At 35.3% G+C, this 16233-nt stretch overlaps 1 protein-coding gene across 1 annotated transcript in view; it reads right to left on the reverse strand.

The window, feature by feature from the left end:
- Positions 1 to 852: 852 nt before the first annotated feature.
- The window catches only part of LOC105619441 (puratrophin-1-like), a 158075-nt gene continuing 142694 nt past the window's right edge, over positions 853 to 16233 (reverse strand). Inside the window, exons 12-21 of the mRNA XM_012200959.1 lie at positions 3658 to 4102; positions 3333 to 3585; positions 2946 to 3021; positions 2678 to 2851; positions 2220 to 2591; positions 1948 to 2091; positions 1656 to 1869; positions 1449 to 1565; positions 1158 to 1361; positions 853 to 1076 (exon numbers count right to left, since the gene is read on the reverse strand). Of these exons, the coding sequence (XP_012056349.1) occupies positions 853 to 1076; positions 1158 to 1361; positions 1449 to 1565; positions 1656 to 1869; positions 1948 to 2091; positions 2220 to 2591; positions 2678 to 2851; positions 2946 to 3021; positions 3333 to 3585; positions 3658 to 4102 (2223 nt within the window). The remainder of the gene's footprint in view (positions 1077 to 1157; positions 1362 to 1448; positions 1566 to 1655; positions 1870 to 1947; positions 2092 to 2219; positions 2592 to 2677; positions 2852 to 2945; positions 3022 to 3332; positions 3586 to 3657; positions 4103 to 16233) is intronic.

Here is a 16233-nt window from a genome sequence, read left to right on the forward strand (position 1 = left end):
TTTCTTTTCTAATTTCTGTATGCTATTGTTGTTTAAGTATATATTATATATTTCTTAATATAATAATAAAGAATAAGACGACGAACAACAATGTGTATATAATATTACTATTATTACTATAATAATAATAATAGTATAAACTCTCTCTCTCTCTCTCTCTCTCTCTCTCTTTCTCTCATTTTCTCTCTCTTTCTCTCGCTCTTATAAGTCATCGGAAATTTCATGAAATTTTCCGCCGCTGTAATCAGGAATGCCAATGTAAATGAGGATGGCGACAAATGCATATCGATTATGGTACTGTAGCATACTTCGACAAGTGAGCGTTTACATTTGATAGAACACGTTTGTCTCATCTTGAGCACGTTGGTAAAATCAATAGACAGAATAAGAAAATACATGTTACCATTACTTCAGAAACCGATTATTAGAGCTTCATAAGTAATAGTTTTATCTCATAAATTTGGATATTTCGAAGCGTATCAAAAGATAGATTCACAGACGGATTCACTTGAAAGTTAAAAATGTTAAAATTCGATACCACATCTTCACGACTTTAGATAAAAATCTACGTTTATGTAATGCGATTACAAGTTCGTAGCTGGGCACACGTGTTAAGCGTAATGCGGCGACCTATCGAATTGCATGCAACTATATTTTTCCCATTACGTTATTAAACTATAGATGCTCAAGGATACAATCAAGGATATTCTAGTGCTACAGTACGCGTGCGATGTTACCTCATTATACTTATCTAAATATGCCACGATAATGTATTATGTCTTTGTAATCGTAACAAAAACTTGCAAATGAATCAATGATAGACTCGTTTTTTTTTCTCGTGTCGAGCAAAGTTCATAGATTAATAGACATGTCTTGGTCATAAGATGTGAGATTCGTATCCGTCGAGGAAGCAGGAGTAACTGTTGCCGCTGTTGCACTGATTGGTGACTGCAGTGGGGTGGAAGTTGTAGGTAGATGTGACGTAGGACTTTCCAGTGTTGAATTCCAATGACTTCTTTCAGTGCCATCACCTCCATCATCCGATACGATTGAGATATCGGCGATAATACCACTTTCTACAATGTGAATATTGATAATAAATTAATATCGATATCAAATTTCCTTAAAAGATTACCGAGATCATATATGGTACTCACCTACGCTACATTGGCTGTTCAGTGTAGTACTACGATGATGCGGTCGTGGACTCGTATCTAACCCAAGATTAAGCGTCGTAGGAGGACCACTGCTGCCACCGCTGCTCGAGGACGAACTGACGGAAATTACGCTGTGCGGTCTTCTGCTGCAACGACTGGAATCCTCCGTCATTGACACTGCTATAGAGTTTCTAAATCTAGGTGCTGTACAAATAAATTGAAATATTTGTTTTAACATTCATAACAATGATATAAACTAATAATTTTCGACAATTTATAAATTATACTCACTCTTAGAAAGTTGAGCCACACTGATGGAGCGATCATTTATTTGATCTGCACTAGGCCTTATATCTAAACACGGCTTATTCCCAATGCCCATGCTCGACATCTCCGCCAGGCGCACTTCTAAAAAGTGAACCATTATTGATAGTAATTTGCATTCTTCCAAATATATATTATACACTTTTTTTATAAATAGCAAAGATGGCGAATCACCTCTGTTTCGAAGCGCCTGCTTCCACAGGAGGTTGCTCAGTTCCTCAGTCCAAGCTTTTTTAATATCTTCACTCGCGCATTGTAATGTGTATGTATCTCCTGGTTTCCTCTTGCGGAACCAAATTTCGAATTTTGTAGGCGAATCTGCGATAACAGCGGTTAAACCGATATCTGTTGTTTTAATGCTATGTTTATAGATGTAAATATCAAGATTCTGAAAAAAATATAAGTGATGAAATAAAACAAAAATATAGCGTTAAAATGTACACGCAGCAATATGTGAAAGACTTACCTTCCTATCGGGGAATCTTCTTGCCTTACTGAAGAGTATAAGATCTTCGAACAAGAATACTTGACGCAAGCATTTTTTGCCTTTTCCTTGCCAAACTAAAAATTCATTTTGCCGCAATAGCCTGCCTTGTTCTTTTACATTTACCTATGAAATAATATCACATTTTTTATATTGTGCAATATAATTAAGCAAATTATTATAATCCTCACTCATTACTGAAATCGATATCTATCAATTTTATTTTACTTAAAACATAACAAAATTAAACTTACGTCACAATCACGAAGTGAATCCATTGCCAAAAGATCGTTCCCATGTCGAAGCTGAAATCGCACCATCTGCTCGGCAGCCCTCAAATCCGCTTCACCTTCAACCATCGGTTTCATACCATCTTCCTTTTCTTCCTTCTCCTCTTTGCCAGACAATTGTTCCGATAAATCTGTACCGGCTTTGACCAGCTGCTGAAGCAGCAAGGCATATTTTCCCATTCGCTGAACCGGCTTCAATAAATAGCTAGCTAAGTCCATTTTATCTCCCAATTCTAATTGTTTCTGTTTGAAAAAACTCGTGCCGTATTCTGCCATTAGCGAATCGGAATTTGGTTTATTTTTATTGTACAAGGCGTAAAGATAAAATTTCTTCTCCTGCAAGAAAGTTATTTTCACGTGGCATTTACTTTTATGTCTTGAATTTATTAAAAAAGATATAATGTGATATAGATTATGCTTACGTGTCGGAGGAAGCATTGTCCCACCAGCATGGGCGATTGCTCGCACTGCTCTAGTTCGCGTAGAAAGTGTTGACTGTGAAACTCGTATATCTTCTCAACATTCCCGAAGATTACATTTCTTTGTCCTCTGAGAGCCTGTGGTATGTCCTCCCGTACGAGTTCCGGAATATAGTTCTTCGCAAGAAAGTTTACAGATGTTACTCAGCACGTGTGATAAATAATGAAATTACGCGAGATTAAGCTTCAACGAGATGTACATAATAATTACCTCTATTATATATTCAAGGGACTTCACGTAGTCTCGTTCAGTCTGTATCATCTCCCTCATTATGAGCAGTATTGTTCTGCAAGGTGAAATTCTTCGTTACGATTGTATAACAATCGATACGATGGCATAACGGAAATTACGGTGGAATAACAATGGGTCGCTACTAAAAATAGTAATGACACAGCAATAAAATGTCGCACCTAGGATACTAATGATTTTACAGTTCCATTTTATAATTAATTAAGATATTTCTTTTTTTCAATTCATTTTATTCATTTTATCAGTTCTTAATTTTCTTCGAAACTTTCGCTGCAAATTGATCTTGGAAAATTGACGAAAGAATGAAAGATAAAGAATTGATATATTAAAGATGTACAAGAATCATACTTTTTCGCCTTCATTCCTGGCGCGATACTAGCTGATCTGTGAAGGTGCGAGTTTACTGGTGGCTTAACCAGCCTTCGTGGTGCCGGGCTTCGCGGAGGTGTACGCGGTGGCGAACAGTCCAGAAGCTGCTCGGCACTCTCTCGAAGTTCGGCGATGTTGTCCAACACCGGTCGACCACCGCTACCACCTGATCCGACGCTTTCCATCGGACAAGCATAAGACGCGCTGCTATCGCTATCGTCCCAGGACGTCCCTGGAATACATTTAATCTCAATTTGTGGATCTTCTCGCAACAGCATTAAGAAAAGAGAAGAAGGAATCTCACTTTTAGCCAAGGTGTCGTCCCAAGAAGTCGACTCAGAAACGGTGAAGGATCTTCTTCTCGCAGGACTTCCCGGAGCAGATGTGGTTCTGGCAACCTCGAGGGCTTCCGCGCATTTATTTCGGGCGATACGACATTGCTCTAGAAGAACTTCATTACCGAGCTTCTCCGCTAGGGCCATCATCTCGGTGAAATGTTCGGGTGGTAGAGGTGGTCTCGCCATCAAGAATTGCTGAGACCTTCTCTCGCTTGCCAGGCGAGCTTCTTGCGCCCACTCGTAGGCGCGATCCTGCAAGAGACAACATCTCGATGTATCCTCCAGATATTCTCGTCTATCCTCCAAGCGAGAGCCGAATCCTCGTAGATGTTGCTTTAAAGATCTCGCGAGCTCGCGAAGTCCGCTTGCGCTCGCCGCCTCGGCAAGATCGCTTCCCTTGTCCAGGTGTCTCTGTAACACAAAGAAGAAGAACACAAATCAAAATGACAAATGCACTCATGCAAGTTTCTATTATATCAGTATATACGGAATATTAATTCAGCAAGATCTGACGCCGTACATTCCTGTGTTGTTCATTACTGCCGGAGAGTTCCATTCGGAACTTCATCTAGAGATTCATTTAGAACTTCGCGATGAATATAAGACTGTAACGGAAGTCCAACGAATATTTCATCTACCAATTCATAACGAAGGGCGTGAAGAACAAGAATCTCTCGTCTTCCAATGAGACGATATCCCCGGTCCCGTCTAGCGTCAGAATTGTAGATCTCCCGCGGTGCCCAGCGAACTCATCCCTAATGAAAGGGCCATAAATCGACATATGGGGATAAATAATGTCGCGATAAGCTCGAGGGTCCATACCGGCCGCTACCGTACAATGTCGACTCGTTCGGATGGCTAACACGTGCGTTTACACAGAAAATCCCGCGTGCACGCTCGTTCCGCAGGCGTAACGCATCTCGACACGATGATACACGCGTACTCTTGCATTCGTGCGAGCGTGAAATCCACTTAGACACGGCTCGGCTGCATCCTGGAGCATGAACTGCTCGATCGAGTGTCCGTGACGAAAGACACTCTCATATCTCATCCCACGATATAGCTTGGGATACAATATGCGATCGTGGAGAAAGACTGCCATCGTGGATAAGAATCGTATGCGTTCCACGCACACGATTACACGCAATATTGACTATGTAACGCGCCCATGATAAGTCGTTCGCGACTGAAAGAAATTTCTCTGGGCGGTTCTCTTATTAGGTATACATAATAACGCATTAATATGCGAATGAAGATGATCGAGATAAGATGTGCAAGAGACGCTCGAGGAGAGGACTTCTGTCGACGAAGAAGAAAGTACTTCGCACGTAACGTCGGCACATGACGCATCCGCGTCACGTTGCACCCTGATAAAATATCACGTCTCCCGCAGCGCCGTGAGACACTTTAATATCGTAAGTAGAAAGTATGCGGCACGTAAGCTTTAGATGCGTTACTGATGTTGGGCAGAGAAGAGAAATGCGCAAAGTTCGAATATATGAATGACCTGGGGATACAGTGGCAAGCTATTAAAAATTTTATTATACTTTACTGTAGTTATTACATTTTTACTACATTTTATTATGTAATAAAATGATTATAGCTGTAGATTATAAAGTGTAAACGTAAATGAAATAAACTACTTTATTATATCTTTAGTATACCTTACTTAATACCTTACTTAATATCTTACTTAATAATTTAAATACTGGCAATATTTAGAAAATAAAGAAGAGTAATACATGTAGACAGTTAAAGAAAAAATGTTTTTATTTCGTTATCTTTTTCAAGAAGTCCGCATTTCTGATACATTTAAAGTGCAATTGTTAAGGATATTTACAATGACAAGTGCACATTAATCTTCAATAATAATTGCATATTAATTTCTTGAGGAACCAGACATTACTTATTAATTTTCAGTGATAAATCTTATACTATATGTATCCTATAAATTTATAAATCAAATTCTGTCGTCCTTGGAAATATAATTACACGAAATGGCTATGTATCTTTTTCACGATCGATCATTGAACGCAGCACGTGTTACACGGGATGATCTTTGTTCATGATGGCGTTTGTTCACGTACATGCACGTGGCTGACTCCCCCAAGAATCTTGAATTATCAGAACTATTTTTCTCTTCGCCTCACGTCGAAGTACGAGACTCGTGAGAGAATTATGTGACACGTGCAATGTTGTATTTTTTTTTCACGCTGCTAGTAATTTCAAGGACAACGTACTAGCAGTATGAATGTATAATCTCGTGTCAATCCATGTAGAGTGTAGAATTAACGTTAATTTATCGTATCCAGTTAATTTATCGTACTTTATAGTGTTACTTTATAGTATTTATTTTTACTTATATATATATATATTTTTTTTTTCCAGTTGTTATTAATAGCACAGTAGTAGCTCGTGTATCACGTCTCATTTTCATCTGCACCACAAACGCCCCTAATTCTTTTAATGTTATCAACATTATGCATTGATTAACAACCACAAGATATTTTCGTTTTTTCAGAAATAAACCTTAATAAATAAAACTCTAAAGTGCTAAAATCATCGGTATTCAGCATTTTCTCGATGCATGTCAATGCAATGTAATTACGAGCACCGTTGCAAACTGGATTCCATAAAGTGATCGCCAATTCAAATCGTAAATCAATGTAAATTCACGCGTGTGTCGACACTTTTTTATGCTTGCGCACTTTCCAATCAGGATATTGAATCTTCTATCGAAACAGATTGATTTGCGCCTGGTCCATCTTCATGATTATAAGCGGTTTATAAAGCATGTGAAATATTGCCTCAAGGGTCATGATATATCTCCCTCTTTCTTTTCTTTTTTCTCCTCGAGTCGTTTAATCAGAGGGACTGTTTCGACACAGAGTATAATCTTCCCCAATATAGGCATGCGACCCTTTTACACATTGCACATACGCGTGTACATAAGGGCGATTATTAAATTTCATATATTCAAACCTCGCGGCACAGTTCCTTTAAAAATCCACATGTGATATCCAGTCTCTACTTCCGCTTCCGAAGTGTTCCGCGTGTCTCGCAATGTCATTTATTATTTATCTACACGAGAAAATCTACCCGCATTTGGAAGTCTACCTATAACTTGTTAATTCATTGTTGCGCCCTCATTTGTAACGTAAATATTCAGACCAGCGCAAATCCTAGATTATCGTGAAAGTGTAATGATTTTACTGCATTTACATATTTAAAAGAATCAGACTTATACCGTGAAATAATAGACACATGATGCACACGTTTATATGTATATATAAAATTCAAAATTAACGTGATTGTTTAAACTATATAACAATTTTCTCATACATATATCGAATATAAATGAATATAATAAAGTGTGATAAATTACGATAATTGCATTCAACTGATGTAAATTGTTGTATTACTGTATAAGAAAGCAGACGAATGCGCATCGATCAATAAATTCCCAGCTTGAGCCTCTCGACATCATCGATTATTAAATGTACATTATATTGAAATTATATTCTACAATTCCATAATAAATTATTATAATATGAAAATACTGGATACGAATATTAGAGCGATTTGTGATTATTACGGTGGAATGTAGAAAGGCGCCTCTCGGAGCATAATTGTTGGAGCGTGAAATTAGGTAAAACGTGACTAACCTCGCGGATACATAGATTCGTGCCTTGCTTGCGAACGGTCATGCTTATGTTCGTGCATTCATTAATTGACACCTATACTTGATTATCATAATAGATTGTCAATTAATATCAAGGAAGTTGAGCTAGCGCTCGGACAAAGACCCCTGGCAGCGCTGAACATACGGCGCCGATTATACTTTCTAATTACGGCAATACCCTGTATCCATACTCACCAAGAATGGAAAGTTTTATTTTAAATAGATTACTCTCAGTGTCCCGGAAGGATTCAATCGCGACATAACTTTTCAAAGACAATGGAAGTATCTAATTAACATCCTTATCGATTAAGGATACGCGTATCATGATCTTTCGCAAGAGCAAAGATTCGTGTCTTCACGTTCGATGACTGGAAATAATTATAGCTGGCGTGTGCGATTCTCTAGTATCGCCAACGATTGGGTGTATTTTAGCGTAACGCAGATGTGTGAAGTCGATATACGAAAAAAAACGGGAGCACAGGATGGGCATAGTAAAAATGTAAGTCAATGCGTCAAGATACTTAATACGCTGTGGCGAAATTAATTATAGATGAGCTATACGGACGCAACTCATTGTTGCAACGCGAACGAATACACACACTTTGTTGTGACTCACATTTTGTTTGATCATTATGGTCTTAAGAGGTCCGACTTAATCGGACCGTACATGTCGCGCTTCAGGTAGCGGTGGTATGCTAACAAGTTGAATTCCATCTTGTGATTCAAGCATACCGCAAGTATATTTCTTCCTAATGCAAACTACTCAATCTGTTTGCAAGCAAGTACAAGTTATTTTATCAACAATGATCATTTACGGGCATACGATAAAAGATAATGATAATTCTGAGTATATTAAAATTTCGAATCAATTTTGATTAAATTATTTATCCGAGTTGCAACTTTTTAAATATTTAAAGTATTCATTTAAACAATATAATATTGAGAACACATAATTTAACTATAATTTACAATTACTTTCGGTAGTAATTATATTCTTTTATAAAATTATAAATACAATTATTATTATTAACATTATAGCAGTAATATAAAAATAAATCATAACCATATTTTACCATAAAATTATAAACAAAAATATCAAATATTTTTCATTTAGTGCAGCTTACAAAATGCATAACTACACGAGTTAGAGCAATTTATTTTGATAGTTTTATGCGACGTCCTATTTGCGATGTCCCATAACTGCCAGTAAATCGACATAGTCGATTTAAATTGATCTATCTTTCTGCTATCCGATAGTTAGATCCTATTAGTACCATAAGAAATAAAAAATGATGCAATACACGTGGCTGCAATATTATCCAATTGTTATCATACACTGCGACGAACCTTCAAAGTGACTCTTAATGCTCCTCTCTATCACTTTACGTGTTCTATTAAACAACGCTAATTAACCGTTAAAGTAATCATACATTATCGTTAATTATAGGTGGCTTTTAAGTCAAGCATTCTTGACTCCCGGCTTATACTATAGTTGTTCAACCGGTAGTTGCAACATTTTCCTGACTGTTTAATGATAAGATGCAATTAGAAAATGCTAGCTGGCGATCAGTCGATTGCTATAGGAGTTCTCCTAGTTTTATCAGCTCTCTTCAAAATCATAAATAATTGACGAGAACTGTTCTGTTGATATGATTAAACAAATCACAGTACATCGATTTCTCATTATTGAAAAGGTTGCTGACCAACACGGAATGTTGCGCGAGTAAAATCGCAGCGAAAGATGAACGATTCATCAAATCCACTCAGGAAATCGATGTAGTAAGTGTTCTCAACAATGACTTTCTTCGCATATCTACGAGATACGAATGTGTGACACGTAAAAGAAAGCGATTGATAATTCCACGACAAATTTCGTGTTCGTCGCGTTTAAAAAGAATAGTTTTTTTCTAATATAGCAATATAATTATAGAAAAAAGCACAATTGATGATAAAATAGAAAATGGAATTTATTATAAGACAAAAGCTGCGGTAAAATTTTTCGTTACAGAGATAAACATCATGCAGCAAATGTTGCAAAAAAAAACGCAATCAAATGGTCATTACTGAAGAAGTAATCATTTTCCCGCAAATACGTTAGAAAGTTGCTCGTCTAAGAGAATAAAAAACTGCAGATTTCTGAAACAATTTTATAAATTACATGTGTAACTTGTTTGTGCTTACAGCATTGAATATTTATGGCGGGAACTTTCATTGCGGTAAATCACGAGAATCTTACTATGAAAGATACATAGAACTCGAATAGCAAACGCATTTCGAAAGTTATGCTCACGGCTTCCTTTCTCGAATTCAATTCCTAATGCAAATTTCGGATGGTGACGATGCAACGACTTCTCGTTTTCAACCGGAATAGCCGAGAGGAATTTCGTTCTTTGTATTCAAGGATGGCTCTAACGCCAATTTCAATGATAACAAATCACCTGTCACGATACTTTCTCTTATTGCAATCCTATTGCGTGCTACAGAAAAGGTAGAGTTACACGGGATATTATAGCGCATGCTATTATAGCACATGTAGTCTGAAATTCATCATCTTATTCGCGATCCACAAACACTTCGTATTGTAGTATTTGACTCGATTTATGATCGCGGTAGACAAGTTAAATAAATTCAGGAGAATGAAGTATCACTGAGAATATTCATAAAGTGACAAGAAGATTGATATAATAGTATACAAAGATATAATTACATCTCTAACATATTAATTATTAATTTGATAACATAATCATTTTCATAATTACATCAGAATTGTATCAGTTATATTCGCTTAATTAAAAGAACAAACGATATTTTGCATTAAAATTAAATTATATATGTATGGATTGCAACAAAAAGTTTACTTATCTAAAAAAAATAATGATCATGATTGCAAGTAAAATAATCTGACAATGTTCGTTGCCCTTAAACCGATATTAAATTTATCTTCCCTCCATTTATCTTGTTATTGATGATTAGCACAATGTTGAAAGTCTCGCTTGCATGAAGAAAATTATGATAGGAAACATATCGACTAATATAAACGTATAGGCACTTTCCATTAATAACAAAAAATGAAATAATCGCGAATAAGTGTATCCGTTAATTTGCAATTTATGAGAAAAAAGAGAAGTTAAGTAATATTTTAATTAATAAAACATATATATATAACATGATTGTATACAGAATATTTCATATACAATAGTGGTTATTACTTCACTTTCGATCGCATAACATATATATTTATGCAATAAAATATAATAACAGCGTGTCTAAGTCTGACATTTAAAGACAGAGAAAGTACGTTGCTCACAATCACGTTACTTTATAACAGCTTATTATACACCTGTAAATTGCCTTCTTAGAAATATAAAAACTGTTCTTCCGCTACATTTTTTCCGCGACACTTTTTCTATAATATTTTTAATTACTTAATAAAATAGAAAATGTACTATACTAGAAAAAGAGTCTGGTTACATTAATTGGAGTTATAGTTCAAAATGGGTAAGTCAACCAGAATTTTCGGGTTAATTTATTCGCAACCAGAAATTTTTCTCAGTGTACAAACAAAAATTCTCTATCAATCAAAAGGCATCAAAATATAAGAAGTTATAGCCATCATATAGATGACATAGCTGCTATGATAAAATCTGTTAAATGTATCTTTATTGAAATCATACGAGAAGATGCGCATCCATGTTTCTTTATGAATAGTTTCGTATACGCAACAGAGCACTTAAACTGCACGCCTCGGTCAGAATGTTTCGACACCAATCGTGTTATTGCAAAGTTCAAGAGTACTTTTATTGCTTTCCCTCCCGCATCCAACCACTTTCACTTCTCCTCTTCCTACCTTTTTAAGCGCGTGTCGTGCGATTAGCCGCAGAAATGCAGGTATTCATGATGAAAACTGGTACTAGTCGCACGTGAAATCGATAATAGTCGTAGCCACGGACGATCCAAGTGTCTCGAGATATTGCATTCCGTGATGGTAAAGGTCGTACCTCTTGAAGTCGTCTGCATTCGTCGCGACTCTCTCCCTATTTCGACGCATCTTCCATCGACATGGATCACGCTCGCTTAATCGTTGCAAAATTTTATCTCCTGCATCCAACGGACCTTTTATGGTCCTTTTAGGAAACTTTAACGAAGACGCGGCTTTATTATTACGAAAAAATATCGCGTATTTGAAAGAATTAAATGGATCTTTTTCAAACGAGGTAAGAAATGCAAAACCTACGCTCGTCATGAAACGCTATGAGCTTAGGCTGAGAGATCATATAAATGGTCTATTTTATTCGTAGCGCCTCATCAAGATTACTGGAGGTTAGTCGCGTAAGATATAATTCCAACCACGAACGTTGATTCGCTGCATCATTTTTACAGAATTATTTGCTACGCGAAATTACTGCACTGGCAGTAATTGTAATTAAGATCAAATATCCTTTAATTATTAAAAATTTACTTGCAGAAAAATCATCTAGAAGCGGGAGTCTTCTAGAAGCGAGAGAGATCAAGTTCAGTAAATGAATAAAACAAGCTCATGATTTTTTTAATTTTATTAAACGCTCAAATTAATTTTATATATCAGACAAATTAATTTAAATTTATTATTAAATATATATATATAAATTATTAAGTTTATTAACATGGAAGGCGCAGTTTCCTATTTGTAATTATCCATAAATATGTTTTATGATATTCTATTCTTTTCTCAGAGATCACTACTTCCTTGGAATTTCTGAGGATCATTTTCAACAGGAAGACATGCATGAAGAACTATAAAGTGTGTGAAAAAAGATCGAACCGAATCGGATCGAGGTCGATGGCTCTAAGCATGATCGATCGATCCGATCTATACTTCGCTTTATGTGCTTCTCGATTTCTATCCGTGATTTTTATTGACCACTTTACTGATCGGCCGTGATCCTTATTGCCACATAGATGCAGATATATTGCACGCGCGGGAAATATGCACCTAAATCGTTCGTGAGAAGGTCGAATTCTGAGATCTCGGCTTTGCAATGCTCCAAGTTTATCTCGTTACAGATTTGGCTCTGTAAAGTAGTTTACACGGTACGCCTACGTAACCGAGTAACATGATCTGGAAATCGATTTCCTGAGACATAATCACGTTCTAATTCTATGTAGACCATCTTACACGAACTACGATAGATAACCTGATATTTATACATATGGCGATAAGAAAATTTCTTGGACAAAACAGGAATCTAATATTTCATGTATTAGGCAAAAATATTGAAATATATTAATAATAAAATAATAAAAAATTTTTAATATGCTAGAAACAACGATTTTATACATGAGCTACGATAAATAGAAAATTCTAATTTTACAAACCACAAACAATTGTTATAATCAATTTTATTAAATCGTTTAGTGTTCACTGTTATCTTTTATAACAAAATCTTACCGCAGACCAAAAGCCGAGGATATCAATGAGAATCGTGAGAAGACTAGTATTGTAACCGCACTCGCGGTCACATTTTTTTGTCGAGGATAACCACGTAGAGAAAAGAATGATTTTACGAGAGCACGATCTCGCGTTGAAACGTATATAAAGAGTGATTTATGATCGGTAGAAGCGGTCGGAACGCAGGAAGAAGATGAGGATGCACCCTCAGTGGTTACTCGATTCTCGACCCTTGAGCCGCGACACGTTATTTATGCGCAACACACACGGGGTGTCGTTTTTCAGTCGTGCACCTTTACGGACTTTTTACGTATTTTGATGTCAGAGGAACCGCAAAACTGCATACGAATGTTTAACTTTTGTGGTTGACCTACGTGCCATCACTCCATAAAAAACGTCATCGAGACGACAGGGATATGTCAACAAACGGATATCAATTACATCCGATATCATATATTCTTATTCTCTATATTTTAATCGTTTTTAAATATCTTAATGTACACTGAAGAAGACTATTTTAGACACACAATTTACAATTTAATATATACTGAAAAAGAATATTTTAAAAATATAATTCAATTTTTCGAAGAAAAGATAAATTTATACACTTTACTGCCGCCTAATATATATTTTTGTCTGTTTAAAATAAATTATTTTCAAATGTAACTCGAGACCACCATGACTATATAAACACATATTCTAACGGTTCAGAAAATGTTCATCATTCATGATGAAACAAACATTATCACAAAGCATGTTAGTACAATGAGAATAAAAGACTCTCTTGCATCTGTCGTTCTTACTGCCTAGGGAGTGGTGTCAACCTGTTGAAAACTCTACAGTCCGCGTTTAACACGAAAGTTTACAGCTGTCAGATGATTCTCAGAATGAAAAGCGAGAGCCTCTGCAATCGATGGATCATGTGTTCGCATAACAGTGCTGAGAGGTGATTAGGGTGAATGGCCGTAAATAGTTACTATAAACCATCTCTTAGATTATTACAGCATCGTAAATCTTGTACTTGTGTATACAGATATACTTTATTTAGACTTATTATGGAGTAAAAATATGCCTTTTTTATATCAATAAAAATTATGTTGTACTAATTTCATGTCATTAATTACACACATTAATAATTTTATTTATTTTCGGTTATTTTACGATATCATAATGGATAATTATTTGTGACAAAAATGTTGTAGACCAGAATTTATGAGAGTTCGCGTATAGGGCTTTAAAGAGAATCATCGAATTTCAATGCAATATTGAGAGAAAGCAGTCGAGTAACTATTCAACCAAATATAATTCAGGTGATTATGAGAGAATACATGGGAGAATGCATTATTATCGCTTTGTAATTTGCTATAAGCACCCTTCCTCTTCCGACGTTTAATTCAACGTTACCCGCTCTAATTAAAGAGCAAAAGCATGAAACATGTGGCGACATAGCGACCCCACTACATTCGATAGAAGAATATAATACAAAAATCGCTCTCTGGTATGCTCGAGTTTCAACTACTATTGTAATCGCACCTGGTAATGATTCAAAATCATTATGCGAAAAATAAACGATTTAAATGAATAACCACACGTTGTTGCAAAAATATACATTTCGTCATAGATTCGCCCAGATTTTCTTGTGCTTGCTTAATTCTGCCAACACGATTATGTCAGCCTTTGAGATTGTCGATGCTAGTAGCTAGAAATATCGTGTTTCACATCTAAAAAAGGCCGTGATTAATAATGCAATGTAATGGAATGCAAGGCAATACTATAATAATCATTGCAAATCTCTCGATATAGCATTTATTACGTAAATCAATCATTAATTAAACTAACAAAATCTTAAGTAGAAAAAATTGTATTAACATCAACTGTCCGCCAAATATATCTATTTCCTCCATTTTTGATGTCACTCTTTGCTTTCTTCCCTTCGACAAAGACTTCCTACGAGCTACGAGACGACAACTCTCGACGTTCGTCTTGGTTGCATGTGACTTGCACATCCTATGCACCGCTCAGTTATTCTTAGACCGTAAAACGTTTATTTTTCTCGGCTTAAAAGGTTTCAAACTATGGGGTCTACATATGAGTACGTGCGCTCTAATAACTCGACGATGTTACGCACATATATGCATCAGTGATGCGTATATAGAAGCTATAAATTCTTCAACCAAGACTCCTTCATATAGTAATAATGAAATTCACGGGATTATTCGCGAGACCTTTTCTTATGTAATTCTATTGCGATGATTAATAGTCGATCGTTACGCAGATTTCCGACTGAAAGATCACTGATATTTTAATACATCAACAATAAGTAGTAATTATTACCAAGAAATAGCTTACCTCATCTTTTCTAAGTATACAGAGATCTTACAGATATTAAAAGTCAAACTTTCTAAAATTGGATTATTTCAATATCAAAACAATTAGTGAATTTTAATAATTTCATAATTTTAATAATTTTAACTTAAAATATTTTTAATGAATTAAACTATACATTAATTATATAACAAAAAATTATCTTGTTGGAGAATTATTATAAAATTATTTCTCAACTTTGATTTGAGTTTAAAACGAAATATTAGCTAGAAATTTAAATGTCAAAATAATCAATGAATTCTGATAGCTTCTAGTTACGAGGATTTTATATCAATATATCCATTCAATCGCGAGAAGAACTATCTGACCTTTTTTCTCTGTCTGGCTTTTTTAAAGAAGGTCGATATCTTAATCCACATGCATTTAGTAGCTTGTGTGAAACTGAAGATTCTATCTGACTATAGCGTATAAGATGGTGTTGCGATCGAATACATATGCATTATTACGAGGCAACGTATATATTAGATACATTGATAAGAGTTATAATGAATATGATAAATTTCCATGCACGAGCATACCACCAACAGATTGAATCATTTCAACGAATGTCAAGATTAGATTATCCCCAGAAATAATGACTAATTCAATTTTCTTTACATCGCGAAATATATTCAAAATATTCGCATCAGTTAAATGAATATTCTATGTATGTTATCATTTAAATTACAAAATGTCGCTCTTAATAATGTCACGGTTACTTTTGGATTTCAATTTTATTTAAATTGTGTTCAAAAACTTTAACAAGATTATATACAAAATCCTGAAATTCGCGAATCAAAATACCACAAGAAAGTTCTAAAAAAAAAAAAAATTTAAAAGAATTCGTCATTTATTTCTTCAAGCAGGTTTTAAGATATAAAAGTTTTAAACTTTGGTCAATTGCAGATTAATTATAGATTAAACTGTCCGTGAATCGCGAATCGATAATAATCGTAGCAACTCATGGACAAGCAGCCGTTTAATCGTAATTTGTAATTGGCCAATTTTAAATCTTTATATCTAAAAAAACTACTCCTTAAATAAAACATTGTAAATCATTTTTAAACC

This window comes from Atta cephalotes (assembly GCF_000143395.1).
Source record: "Atta cephalotes unplaced genomic scaffold scaffold00021, whole genome shotgun sequence".
Classification (NCBI taxonomy): domain Eukaryota; kingdom Metazoa; phylum Arthropoda; class Insecta; order Hymenoptera; family Formicidae; genus Atta; species Atta cephalotes.